Here is a 20,822-nt window from a genome sequence, read left to right as displayed (position 1 = left end):
CTAGTAATTCAAAGCTAATCTGTGATTTTTTTTTTCTTTCATTTTTTTCACAAAAACTGTTGAAATGTAATTTCCACTACTGTCATTTCCATCACCACACACATTTTTAAAAAATATTTAAAAAGTTCTCATCACACATTAAATGTGTATTTACAATGTATAAGTTCATGCTCTATTTAATATACAAAATTGTAAATGTAATTTTAGAGTGTGACATGTACAATTCAATTTCTTAAAAGCTGCTTGGAGAAACTGTGGATGCCCACATTTTGAAACAAACATTACACAAAAGTTAGCTTTTCCCGTGAGGTCACGTTAAAGAATGCACACCATTTAAAATCTGTCCACAGCAATAGACAACATGCAAACACGCTTCAGCTTAGAGCTGTAAGATAATCACTCAGAATGAACTGAGGAACAAAAGGCGATGACCTCCAGACAAACAGCTCTGAGATGGAACTGTCGAGCCAGAGCTAGCTGTTTGAGGAGGTTTTAGACAGCTCAGACTGTTTGTCCATTTGTTAAGCAGGGTGCTTGCTTTTAAGCAAGTAGATGGCATCTATGTGCAGGCTTAAGAACAATTCAAATTCGATTCTCTGTTTAAACATCAAGAAAATCCTGAATTCAAAAACTGAATGCTAAGTTGCTCTGAACCCAACTGGTTGGTCATATTGGTGTTTAACTCAATCAGTGAATCAAATCGTCACCTTAGATTTATAAGTTTCTACCTTACATTTTTGTCAGAATTAAGTTATTGACATATTCTTATTAAATGACAACTTATTTACATTATGGAATGTTTTTTATAAGCTGTTTACATTTTAAGACTTTGTATTTAAAAAAACAAACACACACATATTGTTTGCTATGGAATGCAAAACCTTTGAAGCTCAATATCCCAATATCATTCAGAGCACAGATAAAACCTTATAATTCCAAGGTGATGAAATTTCTATGTTCAGAAAGAGGGTGAACGCCAGTCACCCGAAAAGAGTTTAAGTTATCCTTACTAATATCTACTGTATAAAACACTTCATCCATGAACATAGCTTGAACTAAAGGCCCCGTTTGCCATGATTTGATATACAACCTTTATCTGTAGAACTTAAATGGTAAATAATACATTTATGTGACTGCTAGCAACACGAGATCAATAAAGTAGAAATATATATGTCTTGTTTTGTAGCTTTGATGCATTCTTCTCAATCTCATATCAAAGTCTGTAAGATTAGTGTTCAGCTTCATATATAGGTGCAATGAGGCCTAATTAAACAGGATACATTGACCTCTCGTTAAAAGGGATGGTATGTGAACATCACAAAAACACCCTAATGAGGCTTAAATTAGGCAGAATCTCCATGTGCCTCGAGGTCATGAAGCTCAGGCCTATATCCTCTGAAGAACATGCTGACCATCGGAAAAGGCATCATGGGTGGCTTGGATGTAGAAGCTAACTGTAGGTTTAAAATAGCTTTTTTTAAATGTTCAAATGGCTCAAATAATGCTAAAATCAGTTTGAAATTAAAGTTGCAGTCATCTTATGTTCCTTAGTGTGAAGTATATTCAACTTAAAGGGCTTCTTGAACTAAAAAGTCTGAAGGATATGATTGGATTTATTTCTGTTGGGAATCTAATGGACGGTAAGATCATTACTACATGTTATTGGTCAATATCTGTGATTGACAGGTTGTCTCTCGCGCTTATCAACAGACTAGAAAAGAATGTTGTTGCAAGGTATTTGAATATAATGTACATTATAAATCAATGACTGTTATAAAATATAAGTCCATATGCGTGTATAATGAATAATGCATACTTCATAAAAATGTCAGTTCTACTCCCCAGGCATATACTAGATCTGTGTAGAAATGAGTTAAACATTTTATTTGACACCAAATCAAACAAGCGAAATACGTCATTTTAGGGGTTCTGTGTTTAGATGGTTCTATTCTTGAGCTGCCCTACATTTCCAGTTGCTTAGAGGTGAACTACTTGCAATGCAGGGAATTTGTGCTCCAGGGCACGAGCGATATGTATAGATGTGGTGCTGTACCTTATTTCAGAATGTGCTGCTGGATTGGGAAGCTTGAGCGCTATTGCACAGCGACTCATTAATCTTTATACTGTATTCATTGGAAAGAATCTTCACAGCAGAAATGCAAAAACTGCTGTATTAAATCATTGCCTGCTAAGATGAAATTAACACTCCTGAGAGGTTCCTGCATCTGTCATACCATACTGTTGTGTTCGCAGTGGCTGTATAGAACACTCTCTTTTTTTTAACTATGAAGGAAGGCACAGTCATTCATACATAATAATTGAAAAACTTTGCTACATCAGCTGCAAAACATCTCTCTCAACAGGCTCATTAATTATCCATGTTCAAGTTCAGGTTTCTGCGGCACACAACAAAGTTTGTTTGTGCCACCAATAAATAAACTATAAGAATTAATACACACTATACTGTTGAAATGTTTGGGTTTAATAAGATTTTTATTAAAAAAATAAATAAAAAAAAAACTTTTTTTTAAAAATATCACAAAATCATTCACCATGGCTGCTTTTGTTTGAGAAAAAAATACACAAAAACTACTATGTACACACTATTGCTGCATTATTCATTCATTAATTTTCCTCCGTCTTAGTCCCATACTTATCAGGAGTTGCCACAGTGGAATGAACCGCCAACTATATATAGCATGTGTTTTACACAGCGGAGGCCCATCTAGCCGCAAACTAACACTCGAAAACACCCACAAACGCGCGTTTACACACACTACAGCCAATTTAGCTTATTTAATTCACCTACTGTATACCGCATGTCTTTGGACTGTGGGGGAAAACGGAGTACCTGGAGAAAACCCATGTGAACACAGGGAGAAAATGCAAACTTCACACAGAAATGCCAACTGACTCAGCCTGGACTAGCAACCTTCATGAAGTGAGGCAACAGTGTTAACCACCGAGCCACCCCCCTTCTATATATATTTTTAAAAATGCAATTTATTAGTGTGCTGGCAAATTAGATTAGATGCCATTACTTCAGTCTTCAGATTCAGACCTTTAATAATCCTTCAGAATTGATGATTTGATGAAAGAAGAAACATTTCACACTTTGTGTAGTTTATTTATACACTAATTTCGAGTGGATCATGGGTTTATTGTTTTCAGCTGGTCCCGCATGATTTCATGATTGATTCTTTAATCAGATGATTCCTAACTCACAATAAATAACCGAAGTTTTCTTATCTAAATATATTCGACTTGAATATATTAGAATCCCCCCTGCCCACCCTTCTCATCCTCGTTTCCAGATGGGTAACACGGCGGTCCAGTGATTAGCACTGTTATCTCACAGCAAGAATGTCTCCAGTTAAAGTCCACACTAAACCAGTTGACATTTCTGTGCAGAGTTTGCTCGTTCCCCCTGGCTCATGTGGGTTTTTCCCGGGTTCTCTAGTTTCCTCCTACAGTCCAAAAAAAATGCAACCTAAGTAAATTGAACATACCAAATTGATACCATAGCCAAGCTCTTAGCGAGTACACCTCTCCTCAGCCATTCTATATCTGTCATTAGCCAGAAATAAGTGGGGGAGTTCATCGAGATCTACCTGAGCTCAAACTCCCCTCTTGCCCTGCAAACAGAAAGGAGCCCAGGGCTCAAGGATCTCATAAGCACAGGGCTCTCTCCCGGGACAGTATGCCAAACAACATTTATTATCAATCATAAGCTACGTGTGAGCTCTTGAAATCAAATTTGAAAACAGCTGTTCTGTTTGACTTTCTTGTGGAAACTGAGATGTATGATGGCCAAGAGAGCTTAAAGTGCTGTAATTTAAGAAAACACATACAATTACAAAAAACACCAGCAAATTAAGAAAAAATCTTCAGCCGTTTGGCTGCACAAAAAAAATGTGCTGCATTTTTTCACAATGCAAACAAATGAAGGAAACACACTGCATTTTCTCACAACACAAAAACATTGGAACACATGAAAATTTTTCAAGGGGACCCTGTTACGACCCCCTCGTTCGAGTCGCAACATAAAAGAGTTTGGACAACAAAAGAATGTATATGCAACCTATTTATTATACATAAAACTAAATAGAACAACAAAATCAACAAACAAACAAATGTCTAGGGGAAAATAAAGAAAATAACTACTTTAACTACACAAATAAATAATGCTAAACAAAACCATAAGGTTACAGAAATCAAGAGATGGTATTGACATGAGGACAGCCCGTAGCCGCACCATCCTTCAGAAGCTAGCACACACTCGCTTTTATATGGTTTGAGCCAATTAGTGAGCAACCAGGCACCCAATCAGGATCTGCCACATCCATACTGAAATCCTGGGGTCGTCACAACCCAAAAACGCGATGGACACCGTTTTGCTGTGACTATTGCTTAGTGAAGATAAAGGTGATCTTTGAAAGGTGAGTTTTTTTGTTTGTTTATTTTAACATCCCGATTCACATGTCTTTAGAATACATTAGCCTAAATAACTATAGCCTAAATAGCCGGATTCGTCACGTGTTAAGTCTGATTTATACTTCTGCGTCGAGTGATCAGCGTGACCCACGGCACATGCAATGCGCCTAGCTGTGCATTTATACTTCTGCTTGCGTTTTGCAGCTTCTTCACAGGACTTCACACTTATAAACACTCGCTCCATCTGGCTCGCGTGTCTCTCACCCCCACCCACACACGTCAGTGCTACCAAGCTGACCAATCACAGAGCTTGCTGATGAAGATCTTTTCTTAATTTGCTGTCGTTTTTCTTTTGTTATTGCACGTGTTTTCTTAAATTGCAGCAGGTTAAGCTCTCTCGGCCACCGTGGAGGTATTTTTTTGAGGATTAATAGTAATATAAAGATAAATATAATACATTAGATATAACATAATATAATATAACCGTTAGAGTAACAAGTCTTTTACTTAAAGAATAAGAAATTTTAAACTGCCTTGCTAAATAAATGTATTCATTTCAAATCAACAAACACAATACATATTCTGTTCAAAAGCTTTGAACAGAACTTTTGCTATTCATTCATTTTCATCAGCTAACACAAAACAGAAACTTGAAACTGAAGAAAATTAAACATCACACAATTTGAACTTTTTATAGTATTTCTAACACATCAACAAACCAGATAAGTAATAAGAGATCAACTATAACCAGTTTTGACAAGGTGTGACCCTTCACTTATGATCTTAACCAGTACTTTGACTTGCTAACGACTCCTGAAAACACTCTGAAACCATAATTACAACTTAAATCCTGCCTTTTCCTATTAGGACACTTTGGCTCCTTGTCCAGGTGTTTTGGCTGACTTTTCTTTTGAACTCCAAAACTGCCTCTTCCTGACTCCCTCCAACATGTTTCCACCTGTCTACAACCGTCTTCCCAAAACGCTCCCCCTTTTCCCCACAAAGCCTCTTGAATCCCAGGAGGAGCCACATTATAGCAAATAATGCACGCATACCATTCACTTCCATTCCCAGTACTCAGGGTGAAGGAAGGAATCCTGCAGATGTGTTTACACTTCCTTTAATTACTGTCTTTACACAAAAGCAGACTCCAAAATGTGTCATTACTCTCTTTTTAACCAGAAAGAAAACCTGTTGAGCACCACATTCCCATGTAAGTTGCGTTAAGCATCGCTGTCAGGTGTGTTGTTATTATTCCAGCAAAAAAGGTTCAAAACTGCACATATATTAACGCACAAACCCCTAATTTACCTAATGGAACAACAAAAGAGTAATCTCATCACTCACAACCACAAAATGCATGGGACTCGGACTCTGAAACCTGACAATTTAACACTGAGCTGTAGAAGAAACACCTGAAGTGAAGATGCATAATCTAGAGCATCTTCTCCACATTACCATTCACAAAGTCAGCACTCTTCATTATTTATGAGGCACTTCTGCACAAATACATCTGTAGTGACTGTGAAACCTATTCTGAATGATACTTTAGCAGGCGACTACTTTCATTGCCACTAATGGGCTGCTAAATAATTAACAGAGCAATGTCCGACTTGCATAAATGGGCCAGGATTATGACTTAAAGCCCCAGATATCAGCACAATCTCATCAGATCAAAAGGAAGTGAGAACAAGGAATGCATACGTACCGCAAACAATGAGCCTTGATGGACACACGCTCCTGTGGATGGAGAAAATGAGGTGAACAAGAGTGGACAAGGATCAATATGTGAGCTTTCACTGGCACAAGTTCATTATTACTTGTGGCTAAATGACACAGTCATGGCAAGCATGTCTATAGGGCAGCTATAAATGCCCATTTGTTGTCGGCCAGTGTGAGAGAACACAAAAGATTGCGACACGGTTAATTAATGAAATTTAACGGCTTGTCCTCAAAGGCTGTAATGAGATAGGAATGCTTTAAGACTTATCTTGAGCTTGTTTGACTTCACCTAGTACTGATGAATGAGATGGTTCACCCAATAATGAAAATATTATAATCTTTTACTCAACCTTCACTTGTTTCAAACCCTTATGGCAAAAGGTGGAAAAATGTTGGAAGCCTGTAACTATCGACTTTCATAGTATCTGTCTTTACTGGTTACAGGTTTTTAGCTTTTTTAAAACATATTCTTAAACAGAAGAAAGAACTCATCAAGAGTTGGAACCAGTTGAGGGTGAGAACAGGGTGAAAAATGTACATTTTTGGATGAACTATGCCTTTAAACTTAATTTGCTTGCAGTTCACAGTTTTATTAAAACGTTCTGAATTGTCTTTAAAAAAGTAAAATTGCTTAATGTATGAATGCATCACATATCTGTTATGACACATTGTGATAGAGCTTAAAATATACATTATCTAAAAAGGTGAGAATAATGTATTTGTGATCAAAAGTGTAAAGTTATAAATATTGCATTGTGTACTGATGAAACATGATTGCTTTTTGTATTCTTTGTAAAATTGTGAAATTTATGTTTCCTTTAATTATATTGTGATAAAGCTTAAAACAATTAAGTTGTCTAAAAATGTCGGAATTTAATAGTTCTGTATGTTTAACTCTTTAACTGCCAGCTATACCAAATGGTTGACCATATACTGACTGTTTTAAATAATGACTGTTAAAGTCATTTAAAGAATGACTGTTTTAAATAATGGTTTACAAAAAAAAAAAAAACAATCCTGTTACACTACTACACTTAGGAATTTTGGTTTTATTGTAAAAAAAAAAAACTAAACAAATAGAACAAGAAAACATGTTAAAAAAATGAGAATCTGAAATATATTATGATATACTTCAGAAAAATTAAAGATGATTTAGTGTCCAAAAATGTTTTATTTTGAATATTCTTTTGATTAATTGGTTTTACACTTAAATTTTTTGTATATGTATTCATTCTGGTACTTTTATCATAAACTGACAAATCAACCATTTGGTAGAGGCTGATATTTTAGAAATTATGGGATGTGTTGGAAAATATGCATTGAGAGAGTTAACTACTGCAATTAAAAAAAACATTCATGGTGGGGTAGTTACAGGGTTATTAATTTGATAAACATCACTATGACTTTTTTAATTTGATATATTGAGTACAGATTTGACATCAAATGGTACAAAAGGCTTGTCAATTGGGGCAAAGAAATGTGCACCGTTTTAAATTGTACATTATGATAACACAGCATTGAGATTCAATTCAGACAGGAGAGGTACATATTGAGATATGCACTGCTAGGGTACACACATGTGATTACCCATGTGAAAGGGTAAAACTGATGTACCCTAGAGCGTACTTCCCAAGTGACATGCCATTGTACCTCTGGAGGTACACATTTTGCACATTTTTCTTCTGGCAGTGTACACATACAGTTGGAAATAATGACTGAAAGGCACCAACATAGTTAAAGGCAAAAAACAAACAAATTATGCATTATTAATATAGAGATTTCAAATGCACTTGAGATAATAAGACCTGCATTCAACTGCGGGCTGTGCAGAAACAGATTAGAAACTATTGAAACACTTGATTATAAATAAACTCTTATAATCATAGAGATAATAATCTCTAAAATTCAAGTTTTGCTTCTCAAATCAAGGAAAGCATATTATAACAAACAATCTTGAAAAACAATCGCAATAACGTTGACAACTTCTCAATAAAAACGAGCTAGTGAGTTATGAATTCATGCAAATGTAAGTTGAAGATTAAGATACAGAGATGATGCAGGCGCCGTTTCGTAAACATCACTTAAAAACACCATTCAGTTTTTAATATCAGTGTTGCGCATTGATGTTTATCGCATTTTCGGTTCGCATAAGTGAAACTGATTGTTTGCAGATTTGCTGATAGATATTATTGCACTTACTGTTCAAAATACCATGTGCGCTTATTTGAGGGCTCTACCAAGGCAACACGTTTACCAATGAATTCAGTAAAATCACGATAACAAGAACACCAACCTTCAGCTCCGGGCGAGATTGTGCTATATCCAATTAAAATGGTTAGAAGAAGGATCCTAATAGGACCCATATTCACTTAAAAGCCCGTGTTAATCCAAAATGCTCAGAAATGCAATCGCTTTAACTTGAATGTGAGTTAGAGCGTCTCATCGCTGCTCTCCCAAGCACTCGGATCAATCAGCAGCGCCCGGGCTTGAAGTCCTGCAGACGGTCGGTGTCAGTGAGCATCCAGTCCGGTGCGCTCTCCGGTCAAACTTCCCCACAGAGTGCGGTGCCCACACGACAATCCTGCCTCTTAAAAGTACGGGCCCATAGCAAAGACAACTCGAACGCGAATAATTACAGAGGAACGCGCGCTAACCACCAGTGAGCGTACGAGCCGCTCTTTAAACTGAGTTATATTAGAGACACGGCCAGCTGCATTCACGAGTTCAGGAGCCCCCTCCTCATCCCCCCTTCACCACTGTGGGAACAAACCTGTGGCCATTAAAGTTTTTGACTGGTATTGGGTTTAGTGGTGGTCCTCTGTGAATGCTATGACGTTTTATTTTGCGCTTTTTTGTTTTTTATTTAACGTGTGTGTAAACATTAAACATTTTGTAAAATAGAGCTAAAGTAGCCCTGTATGTTGTTGGCATTTATACATTTTGCGTAGATTAGTATTTAGGAAACGTATGCACACTAGAAACTTAAAATAGTGTCGAATTCCTGAGAGTCACGTGCAGCTTTGCAATCTGATCCTTGGTGCTCATTCATGGATAAAAAAATATTGGAGATTTGCAGAAAGTAAGACTTTTTAACCATGCTGTTCAAAGGTTTAAAACATTCCACATACAGTAACTTGGCTGTCATGTCGACTAGTCTTACAGAACAATGCAGCCTTACCTACAAAACAAATAAAACGTGCCTTGGTGCATCCTGGGCCTTAACATCATATCTCGAAAACGATAAAACTAAGACAAATCAAGCACTTTGGTCACACTTTACAATAAGGTTTATTAGTTAATGTTAATTAATGCATTTACCAACATGCACAAACAATGAACAATACATTTACTACAGTATTTATTGATGTTAGTAAACGTTATTTAATGAAAAAAACAGTAGTTCATTGTTAGTTCATGTTAACTCACGGTGCACTATAATGTTAACAAGCACGGACTTGGATGTTAATAATGCATTAGTAAATGTTCAATTATGATTAATAAATGCTGTACAAGGGTTGTTCATGATTAGTTCATGTTAGTAAATGCATTAATTAACCTTGTTGTAAAGTGTTACCAGCACTTTTAACAAGTCTAAATCGGAGCTAAGGAAAAAGAAAAAAACATAGTGCAAGCGGCAGTTTCTACCGCCACCTGCTGTTACAGGTAGAAGACGACAGAGACAAGAAAAAAGCAATGAAAAAATCATTTAAAGTATTTTATTTTATCTGCTCCCTAAGTTTATTAATAATTTGTATAAAACATTATAAAAGTTGCTCTCAGTCTTTTCTGAAAATGGTAATAATGACTGCAAATAACTTGCATGTCACTGGATATGAATTAAAATATGTCATTTTAAATAATGTTTGACATTTCAAATGTAAATAATATTAGTATTTGTTATGATTTTTTTTTACTTAGCTTCAACCTAAAACATTTTAAAGAAATTTTCAGTGAGTTTACCATGTCAAGGTATAACACCTCTAAAACACTCTCATATCTTGTTTTCCCAAGACTGTGGGAATCTTACCTCTTTAATAAAAAGATTATTTAATTCAACGTCAATAAAAATAGGATTACATTAATTTTCTAATTTTGTCTCTTTCTTTAAAAACTATGTCAACAGGATGCCTGAGTGACAGTATATTTGCTGAGGACCACCTTTAAAAAAAAAAAAAAAAAAAAATTGGGACTGCACATAAACCCCTTTGTGTCAATTGATTTTGTACCATGACAAATTATTATATATCATTAACGAAAAATCAAAAATCCACAGCAAAAGTGTACCCTTTTTTATACCACAATGGGTCCTTAACTTGGTCACATCCCTACCTAAACATACTCCCAATTCTTTTAAGTAAATCAGTAAGGTGCATTCATATAGCAAATTTGTTTTGTATGGTCATACACCCAAAGAGCTTTACAATCATGACTGGGGTTTCACCACACCACCACCAGTGTGTAACATATGCACTTAGATGATGCAATGCCAGCCACAAAAAAAAAGGCGCCAGTGCACTAACCATACACCAGCTATTGGTGGAGTGGAGAGACAGTGATAAAACCAATTTGGTGGATGGGGATGATTTGGAGGTTGTGTTGAGAAAAGGCCAATGGAATAAATATGGCCAGGACACCAGGGTTGCACTTTATGAGAAGTGCCATGGGATTTTTTTGGCCACAAAAAAGTCAGGAATTGAGTTTAGCATTTCATCCGAAAGATGGTGCTCATTAGCCATGTTTCCATCCAGATATAATTATATAAGATATTAGATGTGCAAAACTGGAATATTGCATAAAAGACGTGAGAATAAAGCACCATTTCCATCCAAGTCAAAGAGAACAAAATCGTCAATTCCTGATTAACTGGCACCATACATCAAAAGTAAAAACATAATTTACTGCGAAATGAAAAGCTGCATGAATATTTTTGATTTATTTATTAAATTACATGTCCCTCAGAAGATAAATGCTGACATGCAATGAATGCATGGTGACATTTAAACGTGTGAGTTCTCAAAAAAAAAAGCATATGCCCATATTGGAGTAGGATAAACTTTTTATGTGCATTTTCAAAATTTATGCGCGTCTTTGTATTTCCATCAAGCATTTTTTATGGACATTTCCAAATTGCACATAAAAATAGGTGGATGGATACAAAGCTACTGAAAGTATCGTGTCCCCTTCACTATACTGGGGCAATGTGGTCTCCCATCCAGTTACTAACCAGGCTCAGCCCTGCTTAGCTTCAGTGAGCAATCTGTCGTTGGCTAAAGGGTGATATGGCTTGTAGAATCAGAAAAATCACAGTTACACTTTAAAACATTTTTACCATTTTATTACAGTCCAACTGTTTTGTACAACACATATATATACAAAGCAAAATATCTCATGCCATTTTTTCTTCTTGTGGAAGTAATTCCTCCAACTTAAGGTGCAAACCTTCACTTGACCTACTGCAGACAATTGCACGATCAATAATTGGTCCTGGAAGAAAATAAAAAACAATGACAACAGATTCCATGTTAATAACTATTTTAAAAATCCCACACCACTGCATTCTGTAGAGGAATAAAAGTGTGCTCACACTTGTTAATAGAGCTGCATTCATTGTTAAAAGACTGAAGCCTTAAACCCCCAAGCAATCTTAACTGTAAACGATTGGTTTTCATATGTTTGTTAAAACTTTGAGAATGACAGCTGTGGATTTAAAACTGCATTTGACCCCGAGAGAGAGAGAGAGAGAGGGAGAGAGAGAGAGCAGTCTTCATGAATAGATAAAACACCTACAGTCTGTAGTTATATCAAGTAGTATATTGTTTCTTTGTAACAGACATTCAAACAGACACAGAGGTACTGAGATGATGGTATATAGTTGGCATATAAACACTGATGTCTACAGTAATGATCAAAATCATCTTGACAGCAACTTGATCTTTCAAATTAAGGTTGCAGAATTACATTGGTATGCTAATAGGTGGCGACAAGGAACCATTAAAAATTGATTTGTCACTGAATAATTCAATAGACTCTTCAAAAATGCTGTTTTATCCTGTATTGAAATGAGAGAAGCCTTTATAAGTGAATGTCTGAATGATTTATTTAAACAGAGTTAAACAATATATATATATATATAATATTGATATTACAAAATATACAATAATTCCTATTTCATCTCTTTGGAAGTTGATTTGGAAGAAATGTGATCTTTTTAAAAAAAAAAAAAAAAACACAATTCTAAATTTATCCAGAACTGTGTAGCTCAGCTTGCTTAGAAATGTTAGTTAGAGCCAAACAAAACACTGACCACAATTAGTAATCCCTCAGGCCTGTTGAATAAAGCCACTCTGGGATATACCCAAGTAAGTTTGCATTTAGTTTGGGCAAACTTTGAGTATACCAGGAAGAAGGTGTGCTGGTTTTAATCGGGTTTTGTAGCCATGGTTACTTACACTGCACGTCTAACCTGCTCCAGAGCAGGTTTTATTCTGGCTTAAAGATTGCAAACTCAAACATGACCAATGAGATGCGAGTAAAGTGACATATATTTGATGCAACAAAACCTCTAGCAAGTCCTTTAGCATCTTTTAAAATATTTTTGAGATAAAATAGTTTTGTAGCTAATCATTTATTTATAAGGTTTTAAATATTTGAAAATTATACTCAAAAAGTTTTGAACTGTCAAGTAACATTAATAATGACTTCAAATCCAAATTGATATTTAAATGTTCACATGTGTGACCACCTGCTGTGTTGCACAACTGGCTGTTTCTAAACTTAAGTGTCAAGCGATTGGCTGTTTGCTGTAGGTGTCACTTTCAGCTGTATGCTCTCTAGAGTTATTTATAAACTCTGAGGTAAATTCTCAGAGCCCATTTACACTACTACGTTTTAGTTTAAAATCGGCATTTTAGAATAAAAAAGGATCCACATCCACACTGGCGTTTCATCTAGCGATTCTGAAAAGATCTCTGTCCACACTACACCACTGAAAACACACATCACGTGATCACACACACACACTCTCTGGCATGTGCTGCAGCTTATGCGCACGTCTGAGCTCCAAAGTACACCTGCTCAGAATAGAGTAGCGCACGTCGTACAGTTCATCAAGTATCTGTCACTGGATCTATAGTTGTTAAACGTGATATTTACTTAATCTTGTCTCTATCTAACGCGGTCTTTTAAATCGATTACTTGTTATCAGGTAACATGTTTTAACTGTAATGTTAAGTAACGTGAATGCCAAGAAAACTTAATATATTAATTTATGTAACCACATACATTGATTCTGCACATTTGACTGATTGCTTGCATTTATTTCCTAGAAACATATAGTACACTATTCGTTTATAATGGCCATTATTGATTATTAAACTGATATTCAGCAAAAGAGACAGAGTAGGTTTCATATTTTCGAAAAATAAATTAAAGGAGGCAGTTATAGGCTCTGTTTTGATAAATATGCATATTATGCATAAATATGCATAAATATTTGATAAATATGCACTTATATATGACCGTCATCTTCACTGTATGCATATTTATCAATATATATAGCTACAGGATGTCTTAACATCTTTGTTGTCTGTTAAAAATGAAAATAGGCAGTTCCTTTTATCATATTTTCATTTTATTTTTAAGACATGGTCAGGGTGATGTGAATGACGTTATAAAGTAGGCTACACTGTCAGTTTTGTTGTCAGCGCAAAGCTTACACTGTAACATGGTTTGTTCAACTTGTTTTGTGCAACAGGCCTCCAAAAAGATTGGTGTCAGTTTGTTTTCAAATAAACTTCTATATAAATCTAAAATCCAATATAAATGTAACAGAGACACATCATCTAAACAAACCAAACAGGACATAAACTTAAAACAAGCCCATTTGGCGCAGTACATATCCTTATTCTGGACGATTTGTTGTGTCGCTAAATTAACACATAAAACTTTTCATCCTTCGGTTTGGTCTTGCAAATCAACAGTTAGGAGACTGAAACAAATGTATGCAGAACCAAGAGATCCTGCATCAAGTGTGAAGTGAACAGACGCAAAACTCTATTTCATACTACAGAAAATAAAGTACTCACCAAATTCAGCTGGTTTATGGCTTGCCACGTCCTTTAAAATAGTGTGAATGTTTTCCAGAATATGCTCCTTGGGCATGTCCAACTGTTTTACAAAACAACAGAAAAAAGATATCCAAATATTACCTTGCTCCCTCACACTTTATTATACAGGAAAATGTATACCAGTCAGAACAGCTCAATCTGACTTACCGTTGCAACTTCTGTGTTAACATAGATGTCCTCAACTATATATTCATGCCCAGTCTTGAACAGCTCAAGCATTCTGGGAATATTTATTCCAACTGTTCCTGATGTGAGAAACACAATGACTCAATCAAAAGAACATAAAACATTAACCAAGCATACAATTTAACATTAATAGAACACAACAACTAAAAGCACATGCATGATACATGAAGTAGGAAACTCACTGACCTCTCTTGCTTTTTGGAAACTTCTTCCTCAGCTTGTTCTTCAAAGGGACCAGCTTTGGTAGGATGTCTGGCTCAGCCAAGTAGAAATCTGCTGTGATCTCATCAGCTAAAATCTGCAATTAACATAGATTAAAAAGCACACAAAGTAAATGAGTGACTGCAAAAACAACAGCAATGCTCTTTTTCAATAAACAATTATCATGAGGTCAGTGGCGTAGCGCAAAATGCGGAGGCCCCCCTGCAGGGATCGCTGACGGGGCCCCCTGATGAAGGGGGGGGGGGGGGGTTGGATACGTCATACGTCAATTTGCATATCACTGACGTCATCACGTTCTACCGTTTCTGTTTAACAGCCTATGGTTAATAAAGGGGTATTTATAATTGCACTACATATAAGCATGTTTATTTAACTAAATTTATTGCTGTTTGAATACAGTATATCATTATAGATGTGTAACGTTAGTGAATGTGCAGTAATCTCTCATATGAAATAAACTCAGACAAGTTCAGAAACTGTCACTAAAATATCTGTGATTGTGAACAAGAAAAGAATAAACGGTCCAATTAAATTGTTAAAATAAAGTAGAAGTAGATCGGTTTGACTGTACAAGCGAAATACCTTCACACTGCCTGTGCTAAATCATTTGTCGTCGGTACGCAGAGGGGTGATCTGCTCTCGGGCTGCAGGTGGGAGAGGCTGCTGTACGAGGACTGACTGGGCCGCCTGTCAGTGCTGTGAGGCGGGGGAGGGGCCGGCGGCATCACACGCAGCTCGTTGAGAAGAGTAGGGACGGTACAGTATGGACAAATGACAGTCTAAAAAAATCTCCAATAACACACAAAAAAGTCGCTAGATTTGTCGCTAGGGGGGTCTGAAAAGTCGCTAAATCTAGTGACAAAGTCGCTAAGTTGGCAACATTGGCGGCAAGCAATCAGAATGAAGTAGTCCACCGCTTTAGAGGTGTTCAGAGAACACAGACCTGTGAACTTTGGTTCCGACCACAGTTGTTCCCAACAGTTTTTTGAAAATCGCGACGACGCGGGGCCCCCTAATTACGCGGGGCCCCCCCGCGGTGCGTGCCCTGCGGGCCCGTCCGCTACGCCACTGCATGAGGTAGCCAAAGCACAGGCTAAACTCAGAGTAAATAGTGTGTAGACAAATTTATTTACACAATCAAACACCTAAAGTGCACGCCTAATGGTTTTTGGTATAAAGCATCCAATGTACTGTGCTATATACTAGAGCTCTAGTGAAAAATCCTTTGAGGTATCGATGTAGCCTTTATTTAGATCTTTTTCTCTCTTGAATTGATTCTGAGCTAAGTTTTAACAGCAGATGGCGCTCTAGGTTAGTTTTTAAACTACGCTCAAAGAACTGCAAGTCAGTTTTTGTTACACGAGATTAAAGTAAACACAGCTCACTACGAACACTTAATATTCGCTAAACTCTGTCTTGTTATAACTTTATCAATAATTACTTTAGGCTCAGGTTGTATTTGTGTGGATCCATGGAAAGTCAAGCTGTTTGTAAACCATACAGCGCCATCTGCTGTTTAAAAAAAACTAAGCTCAGAATCCATTCTAGAAGATGGTGATGTACTTTAAAAATCTCTGAATCAAGGCAGACTCGATTTCTCGAAGAACTTTTAATCATATCTCTGCAATATACAGCAACTATTTGTAAAAGTGTAAAGTCTGCAAAGCTTATAAGTGCACCAAAAATATCAAGTCACTACTGATTTGTTTATGCATTTTGACACACAAAACTGACTCGCTGGAAGCAGAGATCATTTGATCTATATCCACAGAAAACGACTCATTTGGACTATTGCATTGTATTTATGATAAAGGAGGCATGAGTGACTACATTTTCTACATTTTACATCTTCAAAGTGCAAAGTTTAAACTTTGGCATGCAAGTATAACACCTCTGGTCCAACACCCATCCACCTATTCCAATCAGAGCTCGAATCTGTGATCCTGGCATAGAAAGCAAGCGCTCTAACGAAGAGGATAAAGACTGACGACTCTAAATGTGAAAGCACCATGCATTACCACCATCTGACCAATTACAGAAGACCAGGCTCTCAAAAATAAGAAATCATTAGTTACTAGATTTTTTAGGTGCACTTAGAAACTTTGCAGGTGATGTGCTATAAAAATGTCTGAATCGAAGCAGAATCGATTTTTTCTCAAACTATTTTTCATTATATCTCTACAAAAAACAGCAACTATTTGTAAGTGTAAAGAATGCAGTTTGTAGTTGCACCAAAACAGCAAATCACTAATGATTTATTTATGCATTCTGACACGCATAACTGATTTGTTGGAGGCAGATATCACTTTCTTTCATTTGGACTTTTGTATTGTATTTATGATATATAGTCACTCAGTTGTCACTAAAACAAAACTACGATTTCAAAGTGCAAAGTTTAAACTTTGGCATGCAAGTGTAACACCTCTGGTCCAACAACACCCATCCACTCACTCCAATCGGAGCTCGAATCTGTGATCCTGGCATAGGAAGCAGGCGCTCTAACAAGGAGGATAAAGACAGACGAAATAAGAAAGCCCCCTACATGACCACAATCTGACCAATCAGAGAAAACCAGGCTCTTAATAAGGGGTTTAAAAAAACCAAATGCTTGAATGTATCGATTTGAACAGTGTGAGAAAATAGGTTGTGCTAGCAGGAGCCCTCCAAACCAAAATTAGGAAACATTAAAGGGCCTTGAAACCCCCTCGTTTCAGCAGGGTGTTTTCACACCTATACTTTGGAAAAAGTCAGAAAAGTGGGCGTGTCCAGCTCTGTTTGGGGGGAGTGTCAGAGGAACTTAAGTGGGAGGGTGTGGGAGTGTCTATTTGGGCACGCGCGAGTTTCAGTCAAAATACTCACACACAGGAGAAAGAGATGGTGTTTAACCTACATGGACATCTGTAGTGGAATTATTTGCCAAATTATTAAATGGTGGACTTTAACTGCAGTTTGGCTCTTTCATTCAGGGAATTCATTCATGCCTCTCGCGACAAACGCGATATTTGATTCGAGGATCTGCTCTAAGCGTGTATTTTTCATGCAATGTTTGATACCGCACGGCGAATGAGAGAAAAAAAACTCTGCATTTCCCGGAAACTTAGATGCACTCGGCAGGTAGCGTCAGAAAGCCGCGTGTGTTATTCCGGTCACAAAATGCGGTGCTAACATGTTTGCACTCAGTGCAATAGTTAACTTAATTCGATACGAACAAACTGAATAAACAAAGAGCACTGGTCGCTCACTTACCAAATCTGTAGAGACAGGACAATCACCAGCAACTAGAGCAGCGTCATTATGAAGAGAAGACTAACGTTACAAGCGAATCCGGATTCGGCGTTTGCAGATGAGAACAGCTCTCAGGTAAACAATAATTCTCCTTAGACACGTAAGTTATTGTTGTCGAGCGTCGCGTACACTGTTAATCCACACGTGAGTCTGAGTTCTCACAGAGAGAAAATGAAAACAAAACTTAACTGCAGCAAACTATAAAAGCAACACTTCACGCTTGTTTTGCCAACACAACGTGGCGTCTCTGGGGCGTAAACACGGTGACACTAATGAATATTAATGAAGTTGCACAATAGAGCGTGCTGATTGGTTTGAACCAAGCCTTACTCATGCATTAATGCAACACACTGTAAGACGTAATAAGACTCACTCTGGCACAGACGCCCAGTCTGCACGCTGGAATACAACGCTATTATGTCATGACTGTGACGCAGCTTCAAAAATTCGTTTCAAACAGGAAGTACGAATTTGCTTGAAATAACGCAAAAACAACCAATTTACACTTTTTAGTGAAATTTTGGTGTCCTAATAGTGTTTTTAGCAGTGTGGGACACATATACAACTGTCAACAGCTCAAATAATGTGTTTTGGTGTTTCGTGACCCTTTAATATAGCATAATAGGAGCACTTTAGACAACACAGAAGCTACAATTCTCTGACAGCAAGGTCTTACCTTCTCAAACAGCTCGACTCCTCCTGCAACTGCTGCTCCATTCTCTAACGCTATTCTGGCTTGATCTGGTTTCTGTAAAATCAGATTTTTATTATTTTTATGATTAATGAATGTAAAATTGTGTGATACATTAGAAGACCAAATCAGTTTAGTCAAAGACATGCCATCTATTGTTTAATGTAAAAGTGATGCTCCCACCTCAGTGAAGACCACTACTTTGTTGATGTCACTCTTGAAAGGATGTGGTAAATGAATTGTGCGAACAAACGGATCCAATTTTCTCTGAAACAAAAACAATGTCAGTGTTTAATGTTCTGTTCATTGAAGTATTTGTTATAACTATAACACTTTCACAGTGTGTCTGATAATATTTTTTCTTCTGCAGAAAGTCTTATTTGTTTATTATTTCGGCTAGAATAAAATCAGTTTTAATTTTTTTAGAAAACATTTTAAGGTTAAAATTATTAGCCCCTTTAAGCTATTTTTTTAGATAGTCTACAGAACAAACCATCGTTATCCAGTAACTTGCCTATTTACCCTATCCTGCCTAGTTCACCTAATTAACCTAGTTAAGTCTTTAAATGTCACTTTAAGCTGTATAGAAGTGCCTTGAAAAATATCTAGTCAAATATTATTTACTGTCATCATGGCAAAGATGATTAAATCAGTTATTAGAGAGGAGTTATTAAAACTATTATGTTTAGAAATGTGCTTAAAAAAACTTCTCTCCATTAAACAAAATTGTGGAAAACAATAAACATGGGGCTAATAATTCTGACTTCAACTGTGTGTGTGTGTGTGTGTGTGTGTGTGTGTGTGTGTGTGTGTGTATGTGTATTTATATATATAATTTCTGAAAATCATGTGATTTGACACTGAATTATGTGCAGATTAAAATGTATCTTTACAATTATAAATAATTTATGATTCAAAAAAGTGCAATGGCATTTTATAATCCGATTTTTTTTGTATTTCTGATCAAGTACATTTATTATTTTTTTTATTTTGCAGACTGCAAATATTTCAAAAATACTTTACATTTTCCGAGATATAAAGTTAACAGTGAATGCATCCTTTTAAACAAATACTTAGGTCAAAATCGGCTTTTAGAAATCAATGAAACTGTACCTTTTTCTCCAGCTTCATGTTCAGGCGTAGGTTAATGTAGATAGGCTGGTTTTCAGCACTGAAGTCCAGCTTCTGAAAGCTCTTCAGCATGTCAATAGCCACAGTTAACTCATAGAGAGGTCTGGGATAATACCTCACCATGTACACATCATCTACTGGAGCCCAGGCTGTGAGTCCAAATGGTTTATGTCTGTCTTTGTCATCAATAATTTTTCTCTCTTTCACCACTTTTTCCTTAACAGCCTCCTCTTTCTTCTCCTTTTTCCTACAAAAGGAGTTTTGGTTATTCTTCTTTGAATAGTTTCAAAGTTTGTCAAGTGTCTCAACATTTACAAGTTTAAACTGAACTCACTTTGTAGCAGCGTAGGACCTGGCAGACTGTTGCCGGTGTGCAGTCAGTGAGTTGCAGGAGACAGAAGGAGCTCTATTTGTGAACAACAGACTCTGACATCTGGGTAATACTGTTAAGACACACAATTATTGTAGAAATAAGATAACTGGCTTAAAGGACATATCAATGATCGTTTTTAACTAACCAGTCACCTTAAGACACTGCCATCAGTTACTTAAATAATATTTTTTAATGCTTCTTATGTAGATTGATAAAAAACCCGTATTAAATTAGATTATTTTAATTTTAAATATCAACTCTAACTTACTAGTAATGTAGTTACAAAGAGCAACTTAAGCAAAAATATAAATACACAAATTGGCAGATGGCTGTTTTTTGTCTATAAGTCCTATTTGATATTTCAATCGTGTGAGTATAGTTTATGCTTTATACAGACAGACTTAATTCATAAAAGCACGACTATAAGAGATCGTAATCCATTTGATAGCTTTTATACATAAACGACGCAACAATGTATTTTATTCGTAGGCTGAAAAAAATAAGCACAGATTCCACGTGTTAATAACGTGGGAAAATACACTGACATTAAGAGATTATAAGTAAAATTCTTTGCAATGATTAAAACTGACCTCTTAAAACACTCCTCGCGGGGGCAGCCATGTTGATAAATTTGTGTGTTACACTTAAATTT

General features: G+C 36.4%; 2 protein-coding genes across 5 annotated transcripts in view; both read right to left on the bottom strand.

Moving 5' to 3' along the window:
* fras1 (Fraser extracellular matrix complex subunit 1) overlaps positions 1 to 8,842 on the bottom strand; it is a 249,754-nt gene extending 240,912 nt beyond the window's left edge. For all 4 annotated transcript variants that reach the window (XM_005165335.5, XM_009301656.4, XM_021476261.2 and 1 more), the window contains exons 1-2: positions 8,450 to 8,842; positions 6,143 to 6,174 (exon numbers count right to left, since the gene is read on the bottom strand). In XM_005165335.5, the coding sequence (XP_005165392.1) occupies positions 6,143 to 6,174; positions 8,450 to 8,519 (102 nt within the window). In that variant the 5' untranslated portion in view covers positions 8,520 to 8,842. The remainder of the gene's footprint in view (positions 1 to 6,142; positions 6,175 to 8,449) is intronic.
* Positions 8,843 to 11,474: 2,632 nt separating this feature from the next.
* Positions 11,475 to 20,822, bottom strand: mrpl1 (mitochondrial ribosomal protein L1). Its single transcript, NM_001204133.1, has 9 exons — positions 20,761 to 20,822; positions 20,132 to 20,240; positions 19,780 to 20,044; positions 18,850 to 18,933; positions 18,652 to 18,723; positions 14,655 to 14,766; positions 14,430 to 14,527; positions 14,241 to 14,322; positions 11,475 to 11,640 (listed from the first exon to the last, which is right to left on the bottom strand). Exons 1-9 carry the CDS (start codon positions 20,789 to 20,791, stop codon positions 11,543 to 11,545), a joined length of 951 nt encoding a protein of 316 aa, NP_001191062.1. The 5' UTR covers positions 20,792 to 20,822; the 3' UTR covers positions 11,475 to 11,542.

Source organism: Danio rerio, chromosome 5, assembly GCF_049306965.1.
Source record: "Danio rerio strain Tuebingen ecotype United States chromosome 5, GRCz12tu, whole genome shotgun sequence".
Taxonomy (NCBI): domain Eukaryota; kingdom Metazoa; phylum Chordata; class Actinopteri; order Cypriniformes; family Danionidae; genus Danio; species Danio rerio.
This window is presented reverse-complemented; position numbering and strand designations above follow the sequence as displayed.